Here is a 19,256-nt window from a genome sequence, read left to right on the forward strand (position 1 = left end):
TAATCTGGTTGTTTTCTCTCACAGCCTTTAAAATTCTGTCTTTATTTTGTATGTTAGGTATTTTCATTATAATGTGCCTTGGTGTGGGTCTGTTGTAATTTTGTGTATTTGGAGTCCTATAAGCCTCTTGGACTTGATTTTCCATTTCATTCTTCAGATTTGGGAAATTTTCTGATATTATTTCTTCAAATCGGTTGTTCATTCCTTTGGTTTGTTTCTCTAAGCCTTCCTCAATCCCAATAATTCTCAAATTTGGCCTTTTCATGATATCCCATAGTTCTTGGAGATTCTGTTCATGATTTCTCACCATCTTCTCTGTTTGTTCAACTTTGTTTTCGAGGTTAAATATTTTGTCTTCAATATCTGAAGTTCTGTCTTCCAGCTGTTCTATCCTATTGGTTATGCTTTCTATGGAGTTCTTAATTTGGTTTATTGTTTCCTTCATTTCAAGGATTTCTGTTTGTTTTTTTTTTCAATATCTCTAACTCTTTATTGAAATGATCTTTTGCTTCCTGAATTTGCTCTGTTAACTGTCGATTGGTGCGATCGTTCAATGCCTGCATTTGCTCTTTCATCTCATCGTTTGCTTCCCTAATCATTTTAATTATGTACATTCTGAACTCCCTTTCTGTCATTTCTTCTGCCATGCTGTCGTTGGATTTTATTGATGTAACATCTAGATTTGTTTGGGGCATTTTCTTCCCTTGTTTTCTCATATTGTTCAGGAATCAGTGGGTCATTAAGATATTGCAGATTTCCTCTATCAACTTATAATGTCCCTGAAGATTGCTAGTATATCCCCTCTTATCCTTCAGTAGCCTGAAGTCTTGGAGGAGGTTGATAATGCAGAGCTCCACGAAGAAGCTGCCTCTCTAGGGGTGGTGACCCTCAGGTGGGGTATATTCCCTGATAGAGGGCAGAGGTGCCTCCACTTGTTGACCAATGGTCATCCAATGGGGAACTAGACTGCGGGCTGAGGCATGACCTGTTTGTGCCTATGTCTCTGGTTTTACCGTCCCTGTGGGAAAACCTCCCCCGGCCGGGAAGAGTCACTCGATGGGGACGTCTCGCTGGTCAGTTGCCCTCCTAGAGGTTCCCCGCAATCTACAACTACCACCTGGGCTGGGCTGTCTTCCTCTGCAACGATCCCAGGGGCCCGGACCTACGTCCTGGACCTGGGAGCCTCACCCTTCGCAGACGAGTCTCCTTAGGCTGCCTCTCCCAGAGAATCTGCCCGCCGCCCTGGAAACTTCGATTCGCCCCTAGGCGTGTCTCTGTGCAGCTCTTCCAGCAAGAAGCCACCTAGCTCCTGGGACCCTGCTCTGCACCTAATCGCCTGGCTATGCGGCCCCTCCTCTGAGCCACCACCTGGAGCCCCGTACAGTAGCTCCGAGACCCAGAGACCCGCCACACACCTCCTTGTCCGGACAGCCGCCCGGTTTCCTACACAGTCACTAGGAGTCCAAACAACTCACTTCGGGTCTCCCCCTCCCGCTAACCACCCGTAGCCCTAGGCAGTCACTCCAAGTCCAAGTGACCCGCCCTGTTCCTCCTCCTCTTCCTCGGGGTAGCCCCCCGGGTGTTCAGGAGCGGTGGCTCCGAGACCAAGTGACCCACCGTGCTCCTCCTCCAGGCAGGCCACCGGTGTTCAGGAGCGGTCGCTTTTAGTCCAATCAACTCACCACTCGCCTCCTCCTCTGGCAACCACCTGTGGTTCTGATGCAGTCACTCCTAGACCAAGCGTCCCACCACTCTCCTCCTCCAGGCAGGCCACCAGTGTTCTGGAGCAGTTGTTCTGAGTTCAAACAGCTCGCCACGCAGCTCCTCCTCTGGCAACTGCCTGTGGCTCTGATGCAATCACTCCTAGGTCAAGCAACCCGCCGCGCTCCTCCTCTTCCTCTGGGCAGTCCCCCGGTGTTCAGGAGCGCTCGCTCTGAGTTCAAACAGCTCACCACGCAGCTCCTCCTCTGGCAACCGCCTGTGGCTCAGATGCAGTCACTCCTAGACCAAGCGACCCGCCGGGCTTCTCCTTTTCCTCCGGGCAACCCCCCGGTGTTCAGAAGCAGTCGTTCTGGGTCTAAACAGCTCGCCACACAGGTCCTCCTCAGGCAGCTGCCCGGAGCCCCAGTGGTTGCTCCGAGTCCAAGCGCTGTGCTGAGCCGCCTCCTCTACGATGATCCCAGTTGTCCGTGTTTACCGCTCCAGCGGGTGGAGGGGCGTCTCGCCGAGCAACTCTACTTCACAAATTCCCTGCGTTCCGGGGCTACCGCCCCATCCGGGACGCCTCCCCAACAGGAGAGACTCACCTGGCGGCTTTGAGTTGGTCCCAAGTCTCTCACTATCTCCTCTTTTGAATCTTGCGTCCTGGAGCAACGTGAAATGCAGCCGCCCTCTAGTCCGCCATCTTCAAGAGCTATTTTTCTTTCCAACTTTTAAACATCAAATTCTTTCTGAGCCAGACGTGGTGGTGCACCTTTAATCCCAGCAGCTCAGGAGGCTGAAACAGAAGGATCACAAGTTCAAAGCCAGCCTCACCAGTTTAGCAAGACCCTATCTCAAAATAAAATATAAACAGTACTGGACATGTGGCTCAGTAGTTAAATGCCCCTGGGGTTAAATGCCCTATAGCAAAAAAAAAAAAAAAAAAACAACTTTCTGAGGTCAGTAGTTATTTCTGTGCAATAAAAAGTATTAATAGCTTTAGATTTCTAATTCATCTTAATACTTATGCTATACCTGAAAGGAGTTGTTTACTAAATATTTTTAAGTGCCACTGTGAATACTACTTTGTAATATTTATTTGTATTAGATTAAAAATAATCTTTTGAGATTAGTAATTGCTGCTTCTCAACCCAATTCCTATGAAGGGCTCTCCGTGTAGTTACACATTAGCACTTTTCTAGAGCAAGTGTTTAAAAAGTCTAATCTGTACGCTTACATGGTAGAGAAGGTCTGTCATCCCATAATCTTTTACCTTTTGCTTTTACTATTATACCTATGTCTTATTAAGTGACATGAATTCATTTCAGGTGACCTTTTTTTTTTTTTTATTAAATGCCTTATTTCAGTGTTTCATCAAAAAATTTTGCTGTTCTTGACTTCTGTGGTGGCAAGGAAAGATAGGATAATCAGCTCCTTAAGTTTTTTTTTCCCATTAAAGAGACCCTCAAAAAAAAAAAAATGAGTTCCCATGAGTAATGAATCTTACCATGTTTTGATCTTTCCCAAATAAATACCTAGGGAATGTTTGTTTTACGTGTCTTTCTTCATTTATTCCTAACTTCTATTAATGGCATCATATTTCCCCGTATCAGGAATCTTGGTGGTTTTGTTATTGAACTTTGTAATTAATCAACCTCTTTTTAATCTTGCTAACCAGTGTTGGAGCTTCCTCCTAACTGGTCTTCTGACCAGACTTGCCTTCTCCCATTCTATCCTTCGTATTACTTAGAGTGCAAGAACTAGATCAAGACCCTACTCTCCAAGTGTAGTATGTGAAACCTTTCATCATGATCTAGTTCTTCGTTGTTTGGTACTGAAACGTGAGAAGCTATTTGAAAAGTTCACCTTAACGCTTCAGTAACTGCTATTTCTCTTTCTGGCTGAGCTTAGTTTTAGTTAAGTATTAATTCTTCTGTGAAACTTTCCTAACCTTTTTCTACTTACAGATATTTTCCCTTGTGTTCCCTGTCAAAATATAAACGTCTGCTTTATTGAACTTAGAAAACTACAGAAACCCTTGAATTGATTTAAACGTGCAAATTTAAACTTGTAAATTTCTGCAGGAATGACAGCCATCTGTGGTGTTGTAAATTTATGATGAACAGTGATCATGAGGGTCAAGGCAAAAGACCAGATTCATAAATGGACTATAACCTGACAATCCAAGAAGCTAAATAAATAGTAACTTCTATAAAAGTTAGCCTAAAATAGCCAGGACTTCATTAGTAACTGTCAACTTCCTAACTTTTGTCCTAATTCTACTTAGGACCAACTAAAGTAAGCCAGATATGTACCTTATCCAATCACAATACACCACACACACACACTTTAGGTTAGTTGCAGTTTCCTACAGCTTCCCTTCAGTGACAGTCTCCATTCAGGTCATACTTGAACCTCGCCTGTTTTTATACTGTCTACACGTTCCTTTATCTGTCAAAATGCAAATGATGATAGCTGACTCCCTTGCTATAGTAAACTCAGTACTCTCTACTTTTCCCATGTGGTTGCTCTTCATATATTTCCGTGGCGGTGAGGACAGAGACATATCTCTGCTTTTCTTTTCTCTATATCTGAATTAATTTAACAATAAATATATTTTATAAACTGCCTTTATCCCCTATGCTAGGTATATTTGCTTTGCTACATATTTTATAAACAAGTTTATATAGAGAGAAGTTTGTATTTTAGAAAGGTAAAGACAGGTTTTTATCTTGCTTTATTTCTGTACAGTGAATGGAAAGAAAAAAAGAAAATCCTTAAAGAACAAAATTCTAGCCAAATTTTAATCTTACTTGAGGCCATTGTCTCAAATGTATATTTCAAAACTTTTTGTTTGGTTTATTAAATTGTAATTTTTTAAACGTCAGGATGGATTTCTAATACCAATGTAAATAACATGGATTTAAATTTTGTATGTGTTGGGGGGTGTGGTGGTACTGGGGTGGAACCCAGGGGTGCTGTACCACTGAGCTACATTCCCAACCCTTTTTATTTTTTTTATTTTGAGACAGGGTCTCATCAAGTTGTCTGTGCTGTCCAGGAATTTGCAATTCTCCTGACTCAGCCTCCTGAGTTGCTGGGATTACAGGTGTGCACTATCACACCCAGCTAGGTTTTTCTTAAGAATATTCTTCTGTTTTTATTTGTTTAAATAGTAGGCATGAATGAATTTTGTCTTGTTTAATCTAAGAAAGTTCAATTTGCTGGTTTTTATTTAACCTATTAGTGAATATATTATATTAATAAATCCGGTATTATTGAACTCTGTGTTCCTAAAATAAACTTTACTTGGTTTGGTGAACTCTGGAGGTTTCTGCCACATTTCGCATGGTTGAAAAAAAGGTTAACTGCCAGAGGATGATGTTGGCTATATAAATCAATTACCCATAAACTTATCTAATCAATAAACACACAAGAGCTCATACTCTTTTTAAATGAGAAGGCGCGTGACAGGCCAGGCCATACCAGATCTGGCTTCTAACAACGTGGAGTAATCCATCTCCTTTTATTTATAGTCACACAGGTTAAAAAGGCCCAGGCTGGGAGGGGCTTCTTCTGTGATGAACAGGATGGGGTGGAGTTAGGAGAGCCATTTCGTTCTAGCATAGAGCTAGACAGGGAATCAATCCCACACAGTGCCACATACTTCCCAGCAATCTGGGACAGTCCTCCAGGGTAGCCAGTTCCTAGAAGTCAGGCCTCTGTATCCCATGACTCAACCTCATCTGATTCTGCTAGATAAGGATGGCTCCCCACAGTGAACTATTTTTTTTAATAATCTGTTCACTAATTTCATATAGGATATTTCACTGTAAAAATTCTGACTATGACCAGGATCTGTGCCCTGTTTTATTTTGTGTCCCGTCCCTCTTATATCCAATATTTAATGACTAATCATGCAATTTTAAATAGTTTTAAAACTACATTCTCTCTATTTATTGTTTGAATTTTCTCTTCATAGATATTCCCTTCGGAGAGGTAGCTCCTTCACATTTTTAACACCTGGCCCCCACTGGGACTTCACTTTGGTAAGTAGATATTTGTTTCAAAGCATTAGATAGAATTAGTTCCTGGGTTGTCTTTCAGTTTGTTGTTATAGCTCACTTGTCTTTACTTCTGAATATCTTGAACCGAATTTCTACAGCCATCTTTTGCAGCCTAATTTAGTCCTTTTCTGCTAACAAGCTGGAAGAATTTCTTTATTTCAAGTCAGTAAAACATATTTTGCAAAGCACTCATATATATATTAATCTTTAGTTCTATACAGTTCTTTCTCACTTCCTACCAATGTTAAATTTAAAAGCATATATTATGAAATATTCATTAAAATATAAGATGTTTGATTATACATATATCAAAGTATGTATATATACATATTTAATGTAAATAAGTCATTAGATATAAATATACATATATAATATGAATCATTTTTGCTATTGATCATCTCAGAATAAAACTGCTACATTACTTTACAAAGGCATTTAATTTTATGTGATGCGACATTAGAAAACTGATTGCAATATAGTACATATATAAATAAAGCATACAAATAGATCATAATTTTTATGCTTTTATATTTGGGGAAGATAGCAAAAATGACTGTTTGTAGTTTGCCAGATGTTACTTGTGTGTATCTTTTGAAAATGTTCTGATGAATTAGGCAATACAGAATTAATTTGTATTCTGTTCTTTTCTATATAATATATATTTCTGTTTGGCATTCCTGTTGAATATTTCTGTGCTTTTATTCCCATTACATGTGTCATGTAGCCACTAAAGCATTCATAGCAAGAGTCTCCTGATTCTAGTGCAATTCTATATTTTCCTTTGAAATGTCTCCCTATCTTGGCCCCTTTTCCACGTGGGTTGATGAGCCTAACCTCAAGTTAAAATTCAGTAAAAAAGGGTCTCATGTTTCTGCAAACCTATCAACAAAAATATGTTATGTACTCCTAGTGTACTAATTTTTTTATGTACTAATATGATGTGCTATCTCAAAGCACAGTATTCACTTTGAATAAGGTTAATGATAGTGGGCATAAATCTATTTTCCAAATAACCGGACAGTTTCATTTAGGTGATGACTCCTTATTGGGTGTGATTATATCACCATTATTTTTAGCCTTACAATATAAGTGATGATGAATTCATCATTGTATATTGATTATTAGTAAAACTTACTTTTTAAGGATTTAAAATGCATTAAAAAGAGAAGTTCCAACATTTCCCCTCTGGACTCCAAAGGTAATTCCTGCATACCCTCTGGGATGGGTCTATCCCACCAGGGAAAATACTTTGGTAGAGGTCTCCTATGACAAAAGATTATTATCTTTTTGTTTATGCATTAAAACTTCTAGAGTATGGTTAAGGAATACTAAGAGGAAGATTTATAACTGCTAAATATGTAGTTTGAGAGAGAAAAAGAACATAAATTAAGCATCTAAATCAGAGTAAACCAACGAAAATAGAGGGAATGATAAAATTGGGGAAAAAAATTAAGTCAACACTCCTCAGTAATGATGAAATTCTTGGCAAACCAGGATTAGAAAGAATTTCCTTAGCGTGAGACCTACTACAAACACCATATGTAATGATACAATGGTAGAAACATTCCCTTTGAATTTAGAAAAAAGCCTGCTGTCACTATGTGTGTTCAGCTACACAGTAAGCCAGCTCTGTAAGACAAGAAAAATAAGTTGAGTACAAATTAGAAAGGAAGAGACAATGTGATTTGATTATATACAGTATGATTGTCTGCATAGAACATTAGTAGCAGCTACTGAGCTAATAAAAATTGAAGCAAGAATTTAAAAATCAGTAGAATGTATATACACTAGCAATAAAAATATCAAATGTAACTTTTAAAGACCTATATGAATATAGGAACAATTTTTTAACACTAGGAATAAATCCATGAAAGAACGTGTGAGAACTTTATGGTGAAAATTGGAAAGCATTAAATAAAAGAATATAAAAGACCTAATTAAATAAAGAAATGTACCATACTCATGCAAGGACTCTTATCATAAAAATGTCAGTTCTCTGCAAATTACTCCATATTCAGTGCAGTTTTAATAGAAATCCTATTAGCATTTAATAGATCTTATTCTAGAAGTCATGTGGAAGAGTAGAGGATCCAGAAAAAAACAGTATACAAAATGGGAATTACTTTATTGTGTTAGTTATTAAAACAGGATGATATGGGCACAGTAACTGATAAATAGACCAACAAACAAAATAAAGAACCAGATGCTTACCTACGTGATGCTAGAACTTACTGTATCACAGGCATGATGAAGGAATGGGGCTCTCAACAAATAATGCCGGGAGGGATGGGGAGCAATTGAGTGTCCTGCTTCATGTTACATACATACAGAAGTACATTCCAGATGGGTTAAAAAAGTGAAAGTTCAAGATAGTTTAAAGAAATCACAGTAGACTGAAAGCCTGGTGAAGTTCTCATGCATGTACTCAACATGTGCAATTTCATGTGACATTTACATGTTATTTTCTCCCATTGTGATCTTTTTTTGCTAGGCAGTTACTTTCCCTTCCCCATCTAAGTCCTTCCTTCCATCCCCAGCCTCTACTCACCCATGACAATAACACCATTTGTATGCCTCTATATTTTGCTCATATTATTATTAACTAATATAGGCATGGACTTACAGTTGGATACACATATGCAGGATATTTGGTTAATTGACTTTTCAAAATCATGATCAAAATATTTGTACTTTTCTATGTCATCTGGATATAATCTTATATTTTTCAAGTTGTCACCTTATATTTGAATTTTTTCCAGTTCTGATTTATATTGTTCTTTCATTTCTTTAATCATTTTCATAATGTCTTTTAGTTCAATTTGAAATAGCATATTATAGTTTTGTCTGCCCCTTTGATCATTTCCCTCTGGTGTGCCTTCATTCCTTAAAAGGATAGTATTCCTCCCCTTATTCTCTTTTTTTTCTTAGAATGGTTTTGTATAGGATTTGACTTTGAGAATTTTTGTTCATCTTAATTTGAATTTCATTCTTCTCCACTTTTACAAGGAGTCTGGGTTTGGACAGCTTTCTTAACTTCCCAGAGCTCCCTGTTTTCATGGTGGCTTGCTTTCTTAGACCTCCTGCCTCCATTATTTCCCCCATGTCCCTCTGTACTTTGTCTTTCCTTTTCCCTTTTCTCTAGTGACTCTCTGCTATCAACTCTGTTTAGACTCCCAGTAGTTTCCCTTCTGTGTGGGGCCAGGAACTCTAAGGGAGCCCTGGTTGATCAGTTTTAAGAGTTCACAAGAGCTAAACTGGTTGCAAGTACTATAAAAAGTTATTTTGAGATGAAATGTTACTTGAGGGTACTTATTCAGTATTGATTATGAACAGTACATGAGGTAATGATGAAGTGTTCGTTATTCGATACTGATTTTGAACCATAAATGATAGCTACACAGTTTTGCTGCTACTAAGCACCAATAGAGCTGTATGATACCGGAAAGTAAATCCAGGGACATGGGTTTCATCTTTCAGTTGCTAAATCCTGCTTTAGGCAACAGATCTCAATTACTTTACTTTGGGCTAAGAAAAAGAAAAGGACTTTTTTTATTTTCCCCTAGTGAAGACTTCCTCCTCTGCCTCCAGGATAAACAGTAAGTGTTCCTTTAAAAAAAAAAAAAAAAAGCGTTGCCTTTCTGTATAAAATCTATCTTACTTTTTCCTCTAACAAGTACAGACAGCCCAAGACCAATATGAGTGCTATTCTGAAGATCTTTACATAAATATGTTTTTTAATATGGTGGAATCACTTCACAGCAAGAGATCACTTAATTGGGGGGGGGGTGCTATTTTGATAGTATATATGCCAGAGACAATTTCCAAATGTCACTTATCAAAATAACTTTCTTGTGCAAATAGCCCAAAACTTAACAATTTATAAGTGATTTTTCTATTTGTATGAATCTGTTTAATGGGGTAACATGCACTTCTACATAAGGATGAAATCTACTGTTTTTCCTTATAGAAAAGAAAACGAAGAGAAAAAGATGATGATGTTGTAAGCCTTAGCAGCCTTGATCTAAAGGTAAGCCTTGTTGTCCTCTTAAAGAAAAGCACTTTAAAATTTGCAGATACCCTTTTATTTCTGTGCTATAATACAAATGAATGTTAGGTTTTTAAGGGGAAAGGAGGTTTGTGGCAAATTTAAGTGCAAAACTGAATACTATTGGTTCACAGATACCCTCTTTTTTGCTGTTCTACTTAGTTAAAAATAAGGGGGAACCACACTCAGAACAGTTATGTAGCTGGTGATCACATCCATAAGTGCCTAAGGAGACAGGCCATGACCTGCAAGGAGGCAGAAGAGTCTGGTGAAGAGGAGAGCACCAGGCCCTCCTGAAGAGGGCAGCACGGCAGTGCTCTATCCCCTTAAGAAGTAGCAAAAATCCCTTCATAGGATCAGATGCAGTTCATACTTGACTATCTACGATTAATTATATTGAAGTATTTTTTGATTCATAGGTTCCCTGTAGCTATTTGTTTTCTCACAGTTTTTTGTTATTGTTACTGAAGAAACTGTCATTTTTCCTTTAGAGCTTTCTGCATCCCCATGCTATCATTTACCATGTTGTGGTATTCCCTACATTTTTGATAAGTTGGTAGGTAGATCTAGAGGCCTGAACAAATTGTATGTTTGGGACTATGTACTTCCTTCAGAAGGTATATATTATCTTTTTGTGATGTTCTCAAAATTGGTAATTATTGCCCAGATCTGTATTTTCACAGGAAGTTACAAAGTGAAAATATTATGCCTTTATCAGACCTCTGTTTATTAGCTGGATTACTTCTGTAAAAGATAAATTCCCCTCACCAACCATTTAGTTACTCTGAAGTATTGATTTATAATAAATGTAGGATAAGTGCTTGATTCTTTTTCTTTATCCTTTTTTAAAAAATAATTGTATTCACTAGCATTCTCTAAAAGAAAATGATGATTTTTGCTAATATTCTTATGAACTCATGGATATAAACACATTAATTTTGCTTTGATCATTTCAGCTATTACACTCACTTACTGATGCTTAACTTGTCCATATTTGGCCATTGGATACCCTTCAGGATGGTTCCTGTGTCCTTTTGACGTGACGTTTTCTCTTATCTAGAGGGTTATTACCTTGTCTTCCAGGATAACAAGTTCACTTATTCCAGGCCTACTTGTACATTTTCTTTTTCTGCTCTATTCCTGAAATCAGTCATTTCTAAGAGAACCCTGGTTTCTTTAGGCGAAGTGAATAAGGTGATTTTTGAAGGCATGACCTCATGCCTTCTGAGATCTTTCTTTTCACTCCCTCTTTCTTTTATCTGGACTTTTTTTTGTCATTGCTTCTATTGTCCTGTTTGTCTCAATTTGGATTCTACACCACATTTTTCTCAGAGTAGTATTAGTTTTGAGAGTTTATATATCCCAGGTAATTTCAGCACCTTTTCACTTAGCATTTTTCTTGCCCTTTGCCTAAGAATTGAATCCTACAGGGCCCTTTCCAGTTGAAGCTGTTCTTCTCAGACTGGCATGTCTTTGAAGTTCTGTTGGAAGCCCAGAGAAGCACAGTGGTCTTCCTTCTCCTTTTCTGTGTACCAGTGCTGGTACCATGAGGTTATCATGACTGCCTGATTGAGGTTTGGGGGGAATCTTCGTTTCTTCTTTTTGTCGAAGATTCATTGGGGGTGGGTGTCTTTTGCTACACTAATTGCTCTATCTCTTCTCCTTAAAAAGTAAAGATTCCCCTCAAAGATTTAATTAACTTACTGCTGAATGAGGCAATAGAATAGTAGAGTTGTTCAAAGGACTAGGAAACTCTAAAGTATTCTGATCATCAAAAGGAAGAATAGAGAATAACATTGCTAAATTAGATACAAAACAGGTAAATATGTTCATCTACATCTCTACGTAAAAAACTTACTTGCATTTCTCTCAGTTTTCTATAGTTAACTTGTACCTTTGCAGAGTTGTTTAAAAAAAAAAAAAAAAGAAGAAGAAGAAAAAGTAAAGAAAACCTAATCAAATAGTATTTTCAAACAAAAGGTACATGGGCCTTAAAAAATAAGGTAAACACTGAAAGCATTCAGGCATCCTTTTTTGTCTGATCTGCCCTTTTTTTATTATCATAAATACTCTCCAGAAGTTACTCGTGAGTACAAATATAGGTTCAGCAGTTGTTAACATAGACAGCCCCCTTATAGTATGATCGGCAGAAGTTAAGCCATCTGGAAGCTCTTAACCCTTAGAACTTAATTGGGGTCCCTTGGATCCAGTTTGAGTATTTTTGTTTTGTTTTGTTTTGTTTTGGATTAAAATTCATTCAATCTTAAAATTGTAATATTGGGTCCGTTGGTTTCTTTTATAAATATAAGATCCATCATGAAATCTTAGAGATCATAGTTTTTCTTATCTTGAAATATTTTGCTCTTTCCTCATTCTGGAAATTATTACTTCATTATACATAGGTTATTCTCATGTGTGCTAACAAAAAAGACTAAAATAAAAATGAACAATGATAAAATTACCTAGAAAAATGCTGCAATAATGAAATAAATTTTATGATTTGGCTTTATAGTGTGTTAGTGAAATACCCCAATATCTGCAGGAGTTACATTCCAAGATCCCCTATGGACACCTGAAACCTCAGATAGTACCAAACCCTACATAAAAGCCATCATACCACAACAGTCGATCTGATAACCAAAACAACTACTAAATGACTAATGGGTGGGTGGGTAGCCTGTTCAGTGTATGTGTGCTAAACAAAAGTGATTCATGTCCTAGGTAGGATGGAGAAGGAAGGCATGAGATTTCATCATGCTACTCAGAGTGGTGCACAATTTAAAACCAATGAATTATTTCTGGAATTCTCCATGTAATATTTTTTGGACCACTTTGACCAGCAGGTTACTAAAGCTGTAAAAAGTGAAACCACTGGACACAATGGCACATGCCTGTAATGCCAGGAACTTGAGAGACTGAAGCAGAAGGATCACAAATTCTAGACCAGCCTTGGCAGCTTAGTGTGACCCTGTCTTAAAAATAAAATTAAAAGGGCTAGGGATATAGCTCAGTGTTTTGGTCAGCTTTTTCACTGCTGTGACTAAAAGACCTAACCTCAACAATTTTAAAGGAGGAAAAGTTTATTTGAAGGTCACAGTTTCAGAGGTCTTAGTCCTTAGAAAGCCAGCTCCATTTCTTGGGGCATGAGATGAGGCTGAGCATCTTGATGGAGTTCGTGACAGAGGGAAGCAGCTCACATAAGATCAGGAAGCAGAGAAAGACACCACTTGCCAGATCAAATACATACCCCATAGCCACTCCCCCCCTGCCTCCAGTAACCACTCAGTTAATACCACCAGGGATTAATTCACTGATTAGGTTAAGGTTATAATCCAATCATTTTTCCTCCAACCTTCTTGCATTGTCTCACATGTGAGCTTTTGGGAGACACCTTAAATCCAAACCATAACACTCAGTGATAGAGTACCCCTGGTTCAATCTCCAGTACTACCAATAAAGTGAAACTGCAAATAAGGGAGGATGACATTGAATTATCTTTCAGTGTGCCAGAAGACTGGAGAAAATATCTCTACAGTCGCTTTTAGCTTTCATTCAATCAGAATTTTACCTTTTCTTACTATAACAACAAAGAGAAGGAAATTGACAGAGGGAGTTGTTTTCCTAATTATTAGACAATGAGTGCATATTAACAGACAGCAGTGCTATTTCTATGCTTTATAACCTGACTGAATTCTGGTTCTCTGAAAATATTATCAAAACAACTTGTTGGTAAGAAAAAGTGACTTTATTCTAAACTGCAATAAGGGAGAGCAGTGATTAACCTCAACAATCTTATTAATGGTTTAGAAGGGGGGAAAGCAAAGACAAGATAATATGAATTTTCAAATCTGGTTTAAAAATGAAGTTTTATTAGGGAGGAGGACTTGATTAATTTGAGTAAAGATCCCAATAAAATATTATGGTAAAGGATTTTAAAAATCTGGACTATTTTGTTTCACTAAAAAGTTGTGTATTGTTTATATGCCAAATGTGATGTTTGCAGTGTTTGAACACCATGATTTATTTGATATAAAGAAATTTGCTATGTTTAAATTATTAAAATTACCGATGAATCTGTTTTCACTATTACTTCTTATATACACTTTGTAAAATGACTTCAGATGTTAAAAATATTAAAAACATTTAAAGTCCTTTACATCCAGATGATAGAGTGATGATTGGTTTTCCTAGTGTACTGAAGGTAAAGATATTATTTTTCTTTGCTTTTGTGTTTTTTCTAGGTTAGTCTTTTTCATCTGATGTGTGTTTTCTTTTATTTCTAATTCTTTCCTTAATTTTTTTTTTTTACAGATTGCATTTTGATTCATTATACACAAATGGGGTACAGCTTTTAATTTCTGTGGTTGTACACAATGTACATTCACACCATTCGTGTAATCGTACATGTACATAGGGTAATGATGTCTGTCTCATTCCACTATCTTTCCTTCCTCTGCCCCCTCCCCTCCTTTCTCCTCCCTTCCCCTCATTTCCCTCTACACAATCCAAAGTTCCTTCATTCTTCTCTTACCTCCCACCGGCCTGCCCACTGTTATGTATCATCATCCACTTATTAGAGAAAACATTCAGCCTTTGGTTTTTTGGTCTTGGCTTATTTCACTTAGCATGATATTCTCCAGCTCCATCAATTTACCAGCAAATGCCATAATTTTATTCTTCTTTATGGCTAAGTAATATTCCATTGTGTGTATATGCTACAGTTTCTTTATCTAGTCATCTGTTGAAGGGCATCTCAGTTGGTTCCACAATCTAGCTGATTGAGCAGCTATGAACATTGATGTGGCTACTATAGTATGCTGATTTTAAGTCCTTTGGGTATAAACTGAGGAGTGGGATAGCTGGGTCAAATGTTGGGTCCATTCCAAGATTTCTGATGAATCTCCATACTGCTTTCCAGAGTGGCTGCACCAATTTGCAACTCCACCAGCAATTTATGAGTGTGCCTTTTTCACCACATCCACGCCAACACTTCTTATTGCTTGTGTTCTTGATAATCGCCATTCTAATTGGAGTTAGATGAAATCTAAAGGTGGTTTCAATTTGCATTTCTCTAATTACCAGAGATGATGAACACTTTTCATATATTTGTTGATCACCTGTATATCTTCTGTGAAGTGTCTGCCCAGTTCTTTAGCCCATTTGTTGATTGGGTTCTTTGTATTTTGGGTGTAAAGTTTTTTAAGTTCTTTATAAATTTTGGAAATTAGTGCTCTGTCCAAAGTGTGTGTGGAAAAGATTTTCTCCCACTCAGTAGGCTCTCTTTTCACATTATTGATTTTTCCTTTGCTGAGAAAAAGCTTTTTAGTTTGAATCCATTCCATTTAATGATTTTTGCTTTTATTTCTTGCATTCTGGGGGTCTTGTTAAGGAAGTCTTGTCCTAAGCAAACATGATGAAGATTCAGGCCTACTTTTTCTTCTGTTTGGTGAAGGGTCGCAGGTCTAATTCGTCGATCCTTGATCCATGTTGAGTTGAGTTTTGTACAGGGTGAGGGATAACAGTTTAATTTCTAGTTTTGATAGCACCATTTGTTGAACAGGCTATCTTTTCTCCATTGTATGTTTTTGGCACCTTTGTCTAGTATGAAGTAACTGTACTTGTGTGGGTTTGTCTCTGTGTCTTCCATTCTGTACCATTGGTCTACCTGTCTGTTTTGGTGCCAATACCATGCTGTTTTTGTTACTGTTGCTCTATAGTAGAGTTTAAGGTCTGGCATTGTGATACCTCCTGCATCACTCTTCCTGCCCAGGATTGCTTTGGCTATCCTGGGTCTTTTGTTCTTCCAGATGAATTTCATGATTGCTTTCTCTTTTTCTTTGAGGAAGGAATGTCATTGGGATTTTAATTAGAATTGCATTAAATCTATATAGTGCCTTTGGAAGTATGGCCATTTTGATCATATTAATTCTGCCTATCCAAGAACATGGGAGATCTTCCCTTCTTCTAAAGTTTTCTTTAATTTCTTTCTTTAATGTTCTGTAGTTTTCATTGTAGAGGTCTTTCGCCTTTTTGTTAGATTGATTCCCAAGTATTTTATATTATTTTTGAGGCTATTGTAAATGGAGTAATTTTCCTAACTTCTCTTGCAGAAGATTCATCACTTATGAGTAAAAATGCATTAGATTTATGTATGTTGATTTTATATCCTGTTTTGCTGAATTCATTTATTAGCTCTAGAAATTTTCTGATGGAGTTTTCTGGATCCTCTAAATATAGAATCATGTCATCAGCAAATAGTGATAGCTTGAGTTCTTCTTTTCCTCTTCATATCCCTTTAATTTCTGATCTGATTGCTCTGGCTAGTATTTCAAGCATGCTGTTGAATAGAAGTGGTGAAAGAGGGCATCCCTGCCTCGTTCCAGTTTTTAGAGGGAATATTTTCAGTTTTTCTCCATTAAGAATGATGTTGGCCATGGGCTTAGCATAAATAGCATTTACATGTTGAGGTATATTCCTACTATCCTATTTTTTCTAGTATTTTGAGCATGAAAGGGTGTTGTATTTTGTCAAAAACTTTCTCTGCATCTATTGAAATAATCATATTATTCTTAACCTTAAGTCTATTGATGTGATGAATTACATTTATTGATTTCCAGATGTTGAACCAACCTTGCATCCCAGGGATGAACCCTACTTGATCAAGGTGCAATATCTTCTTAATATGTTTTTGTATGCGATTTGCCAGAATTTTGTTGAGGATTTTTGCGTCTATGTTCATTAGATATATTGGTCTAAAGTTTTCTTTCCTTGATGCATTTTTGTCTGGTTTTGGTATCAGAGTGATACTAGCTTCATAGAATGAGTTTGGAAGGGTTCCCTCCTTTTCTATTTCCTGGAATACTTTGAGGAGTATTGGTATTAGTTCTTTGAAGATCTTGTAGAACTCAGCTGAGAATCTGTCTGGTGTCAGGCTTTCCTTTTTTGGTAGGCTTTTGATGACTTCTATTTCATTGCTTAAAATTGATCTGTTTAAATTGCTTATGTCCTCCTGGTTCAGTTTTGGAGGGTCATATATCTCTAGAAATTTGTTGATGTCTTCGAGATTTTCTATTTTGTTGGAGTATAGATTTTCAAAGTAGCTTCTAATTATGTATTTCAGTGGTGTCTGTCATGATATTTCTTTTTCCATCACGAATTTTAGTAATTTGAGTTTTCTTCTTTGTTAGTGTGGGTTTATTTTGTTTACTTTTTCAAAGAACCAACTTTTTGTTTTGTCAATTTTTTTAATTATTTCTTTTGTTTCAATTTCATTGATTTCGCTCTGATTTTAATTATTTCCTGTCTTCAACTACTTTTGGTGTTGTTCTGTTCTTCTTTTTCTAGAGCTTTGAGATGTAATGTCAGGTCATTTCATTGTTGACTTTTTATTCTTTTCTTGAATTTGCTCCATGCAATGAACTTTCCTCTTAGTACTGCTTTCAGAGTGACCCAGAGATTTTGATAGGTGGTATCATCATTCTCATTTACCTCTAAGAATTTTTTGATTCCTCCCTATTGTTTTCTGTTATCCATGCTTGATTCAGTAGCATATTATTTAGTCTCCAGGTGTTGGAGTAGTTTCTGTTTTTTATTTTATCATTGATTTCTAATTTCATTCCATTATGATCTGATAGAATACAAGGTAGTATCTCTAATTTTTTGTATTTACTAAGGACTGTTTTGTGGCATAACATACGGTCTATTTTACGGAAGGATCCACGTGCTGCTGAGAAGAAAGTGTATTTGCTCGTTGATGGATGAAATATTCTATAGATGTTTGTTAAATCTAAGTTATTGGTTGTGTTATTGAGTTCTATGGATTTTTGTTTAGGTTTTGTTTGGAAGATCTATCCAGTGGTGAGAGAGGTGTGTTAAAGTCACCCAGAAGTATTGTCTTTTTGGTTCCTGGAATTGAGAAGGATTTGTTTGACATACATGAATGTGCCATTGTTTGGGGTATAAATATTTACAATCATTATGTCTTCCTGATTTATGGTTCCCTTAAGCAGAATGAAATGTCCTTTATCCCTTCTGACTAACTTTGGCTTGAAGTTCATTTTTTCTGATATAAGGATGGAAACCCCTGCTTTTTTACTGAGTCCGTGTGCATGGTATGTTTTTTTTTTCCCCCATCCTTTCACCTTTAGTCTGTGGATATCCTTTCCTAGGAGGTGATTCTCTTAAAGGCAGCATATTGTTGGATCTTTCTTTTTAATCCAATCCACAAGTCTCTGTCTTTTGATTGATGAGTTTAGGCCATTAACATTCAGGGTTATTATTGAGGGTTATTTGTATTCCCAGTCATTTTGGCTTATATTTGGTTTTTAACTTGACTTGGTTTCCCCTTTGATTGGCTTTTCCATTAGGGTAGTTCCTCCCTTTGCTGATTTACATTGTTGTTTTTCATTTCCTCCTCATGAAATATTTTGCTGAGAATGTTCTGTAGCACAGGCTATTTGTAAATATTTTTTAACTTTTGTTTATCATAGAAGGATTTTATTTCGTCTTCAAATCTGAAGGTTATTTTTGCTGGGTATAAGATTCTCATTTGGCAACCATGTTCTTTTAGAGCTTGAAATATGTTATTCTAGGCCCGTCTACCTTTTAGGGTCTGGGCTAAGAAATCTGCTGATATCCATATTGGTTTCCCTCATAGGTAATCTGATGCTTTTCTCTTGCAGCCTTTAAAATGCTATCTTTATTTTGGATGTTAGGCATTTTCATTTAATGTGCCTTGGTGTGGATCTGTTATAATTTTGTACATTTGGTGTTGTGTACGCCTCTTATAGTTGATTTTCCATTTCATTCTTCAGGTTTGGGAAATTTTCTGACATTATTTCATTGAATAGGTTGTTCATTCCTTTGGCTTGTATCTCTGTGCCCTCCTCAATCCCGATAATTCTTAAATTTGGTCTTTTCATAATATCCCATAGTTCTTGGAGTTTCTGTTTATGATTTCTTATCATCATCTTTGTTTCGTCAACTTTATTTTCAAGATTAAATTTTTGTCTTCATCGTCTGAGGTTCTGTCTTGCAAGTGATCTAGTCTGTCAGTGATGCTTTCCATTGAGTGTTTAATTTGGTTTATTGTTTCTTTCATTTCAAGGATTTCTATTTGTTTTTTGTTGTTGTTGTTTTTCAGAATCTCTATCTCTGTTGAAATGATTGTTTGTTTGCTGAAGTTGCTCTTTTAACTGTTTATTGGAGTGATCATTCATTGCCTGCATTTGCTCTCTTATTTCATCCTGTGCTTCGTGAATCATTTTAATTATGTATAATCTGAACTCCTTTTCTGACATTTCTTCTACCTTGCTGTCATTAGATTCTATTAATATAGAATCTTGGTTTGTTTAAAACACTTTCTTACCTTGTTTTTTTCATGTTGTTCATATATTTTCATGTTGTTCATGTAATAGCAGTGGGAATCTGGGGTATTGCAGTTT

The 19,256-nt window shown here is 36.8% G+C and overlaps 1 protein-coding gene across 1 annotated transcript in view; it reads left to right on the forward strand.

Annotated features, from left to right (window-relative positions):
- Net1 (neuroepithelial cell transforming 1) overlaps window positions 1-19,256 on the forward strand; it is a 53,739-nt gene that overhangs the window by 13,334 nt on the left and 21,149 nt on the right. Inside the window, exons 2-3 of the mRNA XM_047520996.1 lie at window positions 5,684-5,750; window positions 9,736-9,795. Of these exons, the coding sequence (XP_047376952.1) occupies window positions 5,684-5,750; window positions 9,736-9,795 (127 nt within the window). The remainder of the gene's footprint in view (window positions 1-5,683; window positions 5,751-9,735; window positions 9,796-19,256) is intronic.

The sequence above is a fragment of the Sciurus carolinensis genome, chromosome 12, assembly GCF_902686445.1.
Source record: "Sciurus carolinensis chromosome 12, mSciCar1.2, whole genome shotgun sequence".
NCBI classification, from domain to species: Eukaryota; Metazoa; Chordata; class Mammalia; order Rodentia; family Sciuridae; genus Sciurus; species Sciurus carolinensis.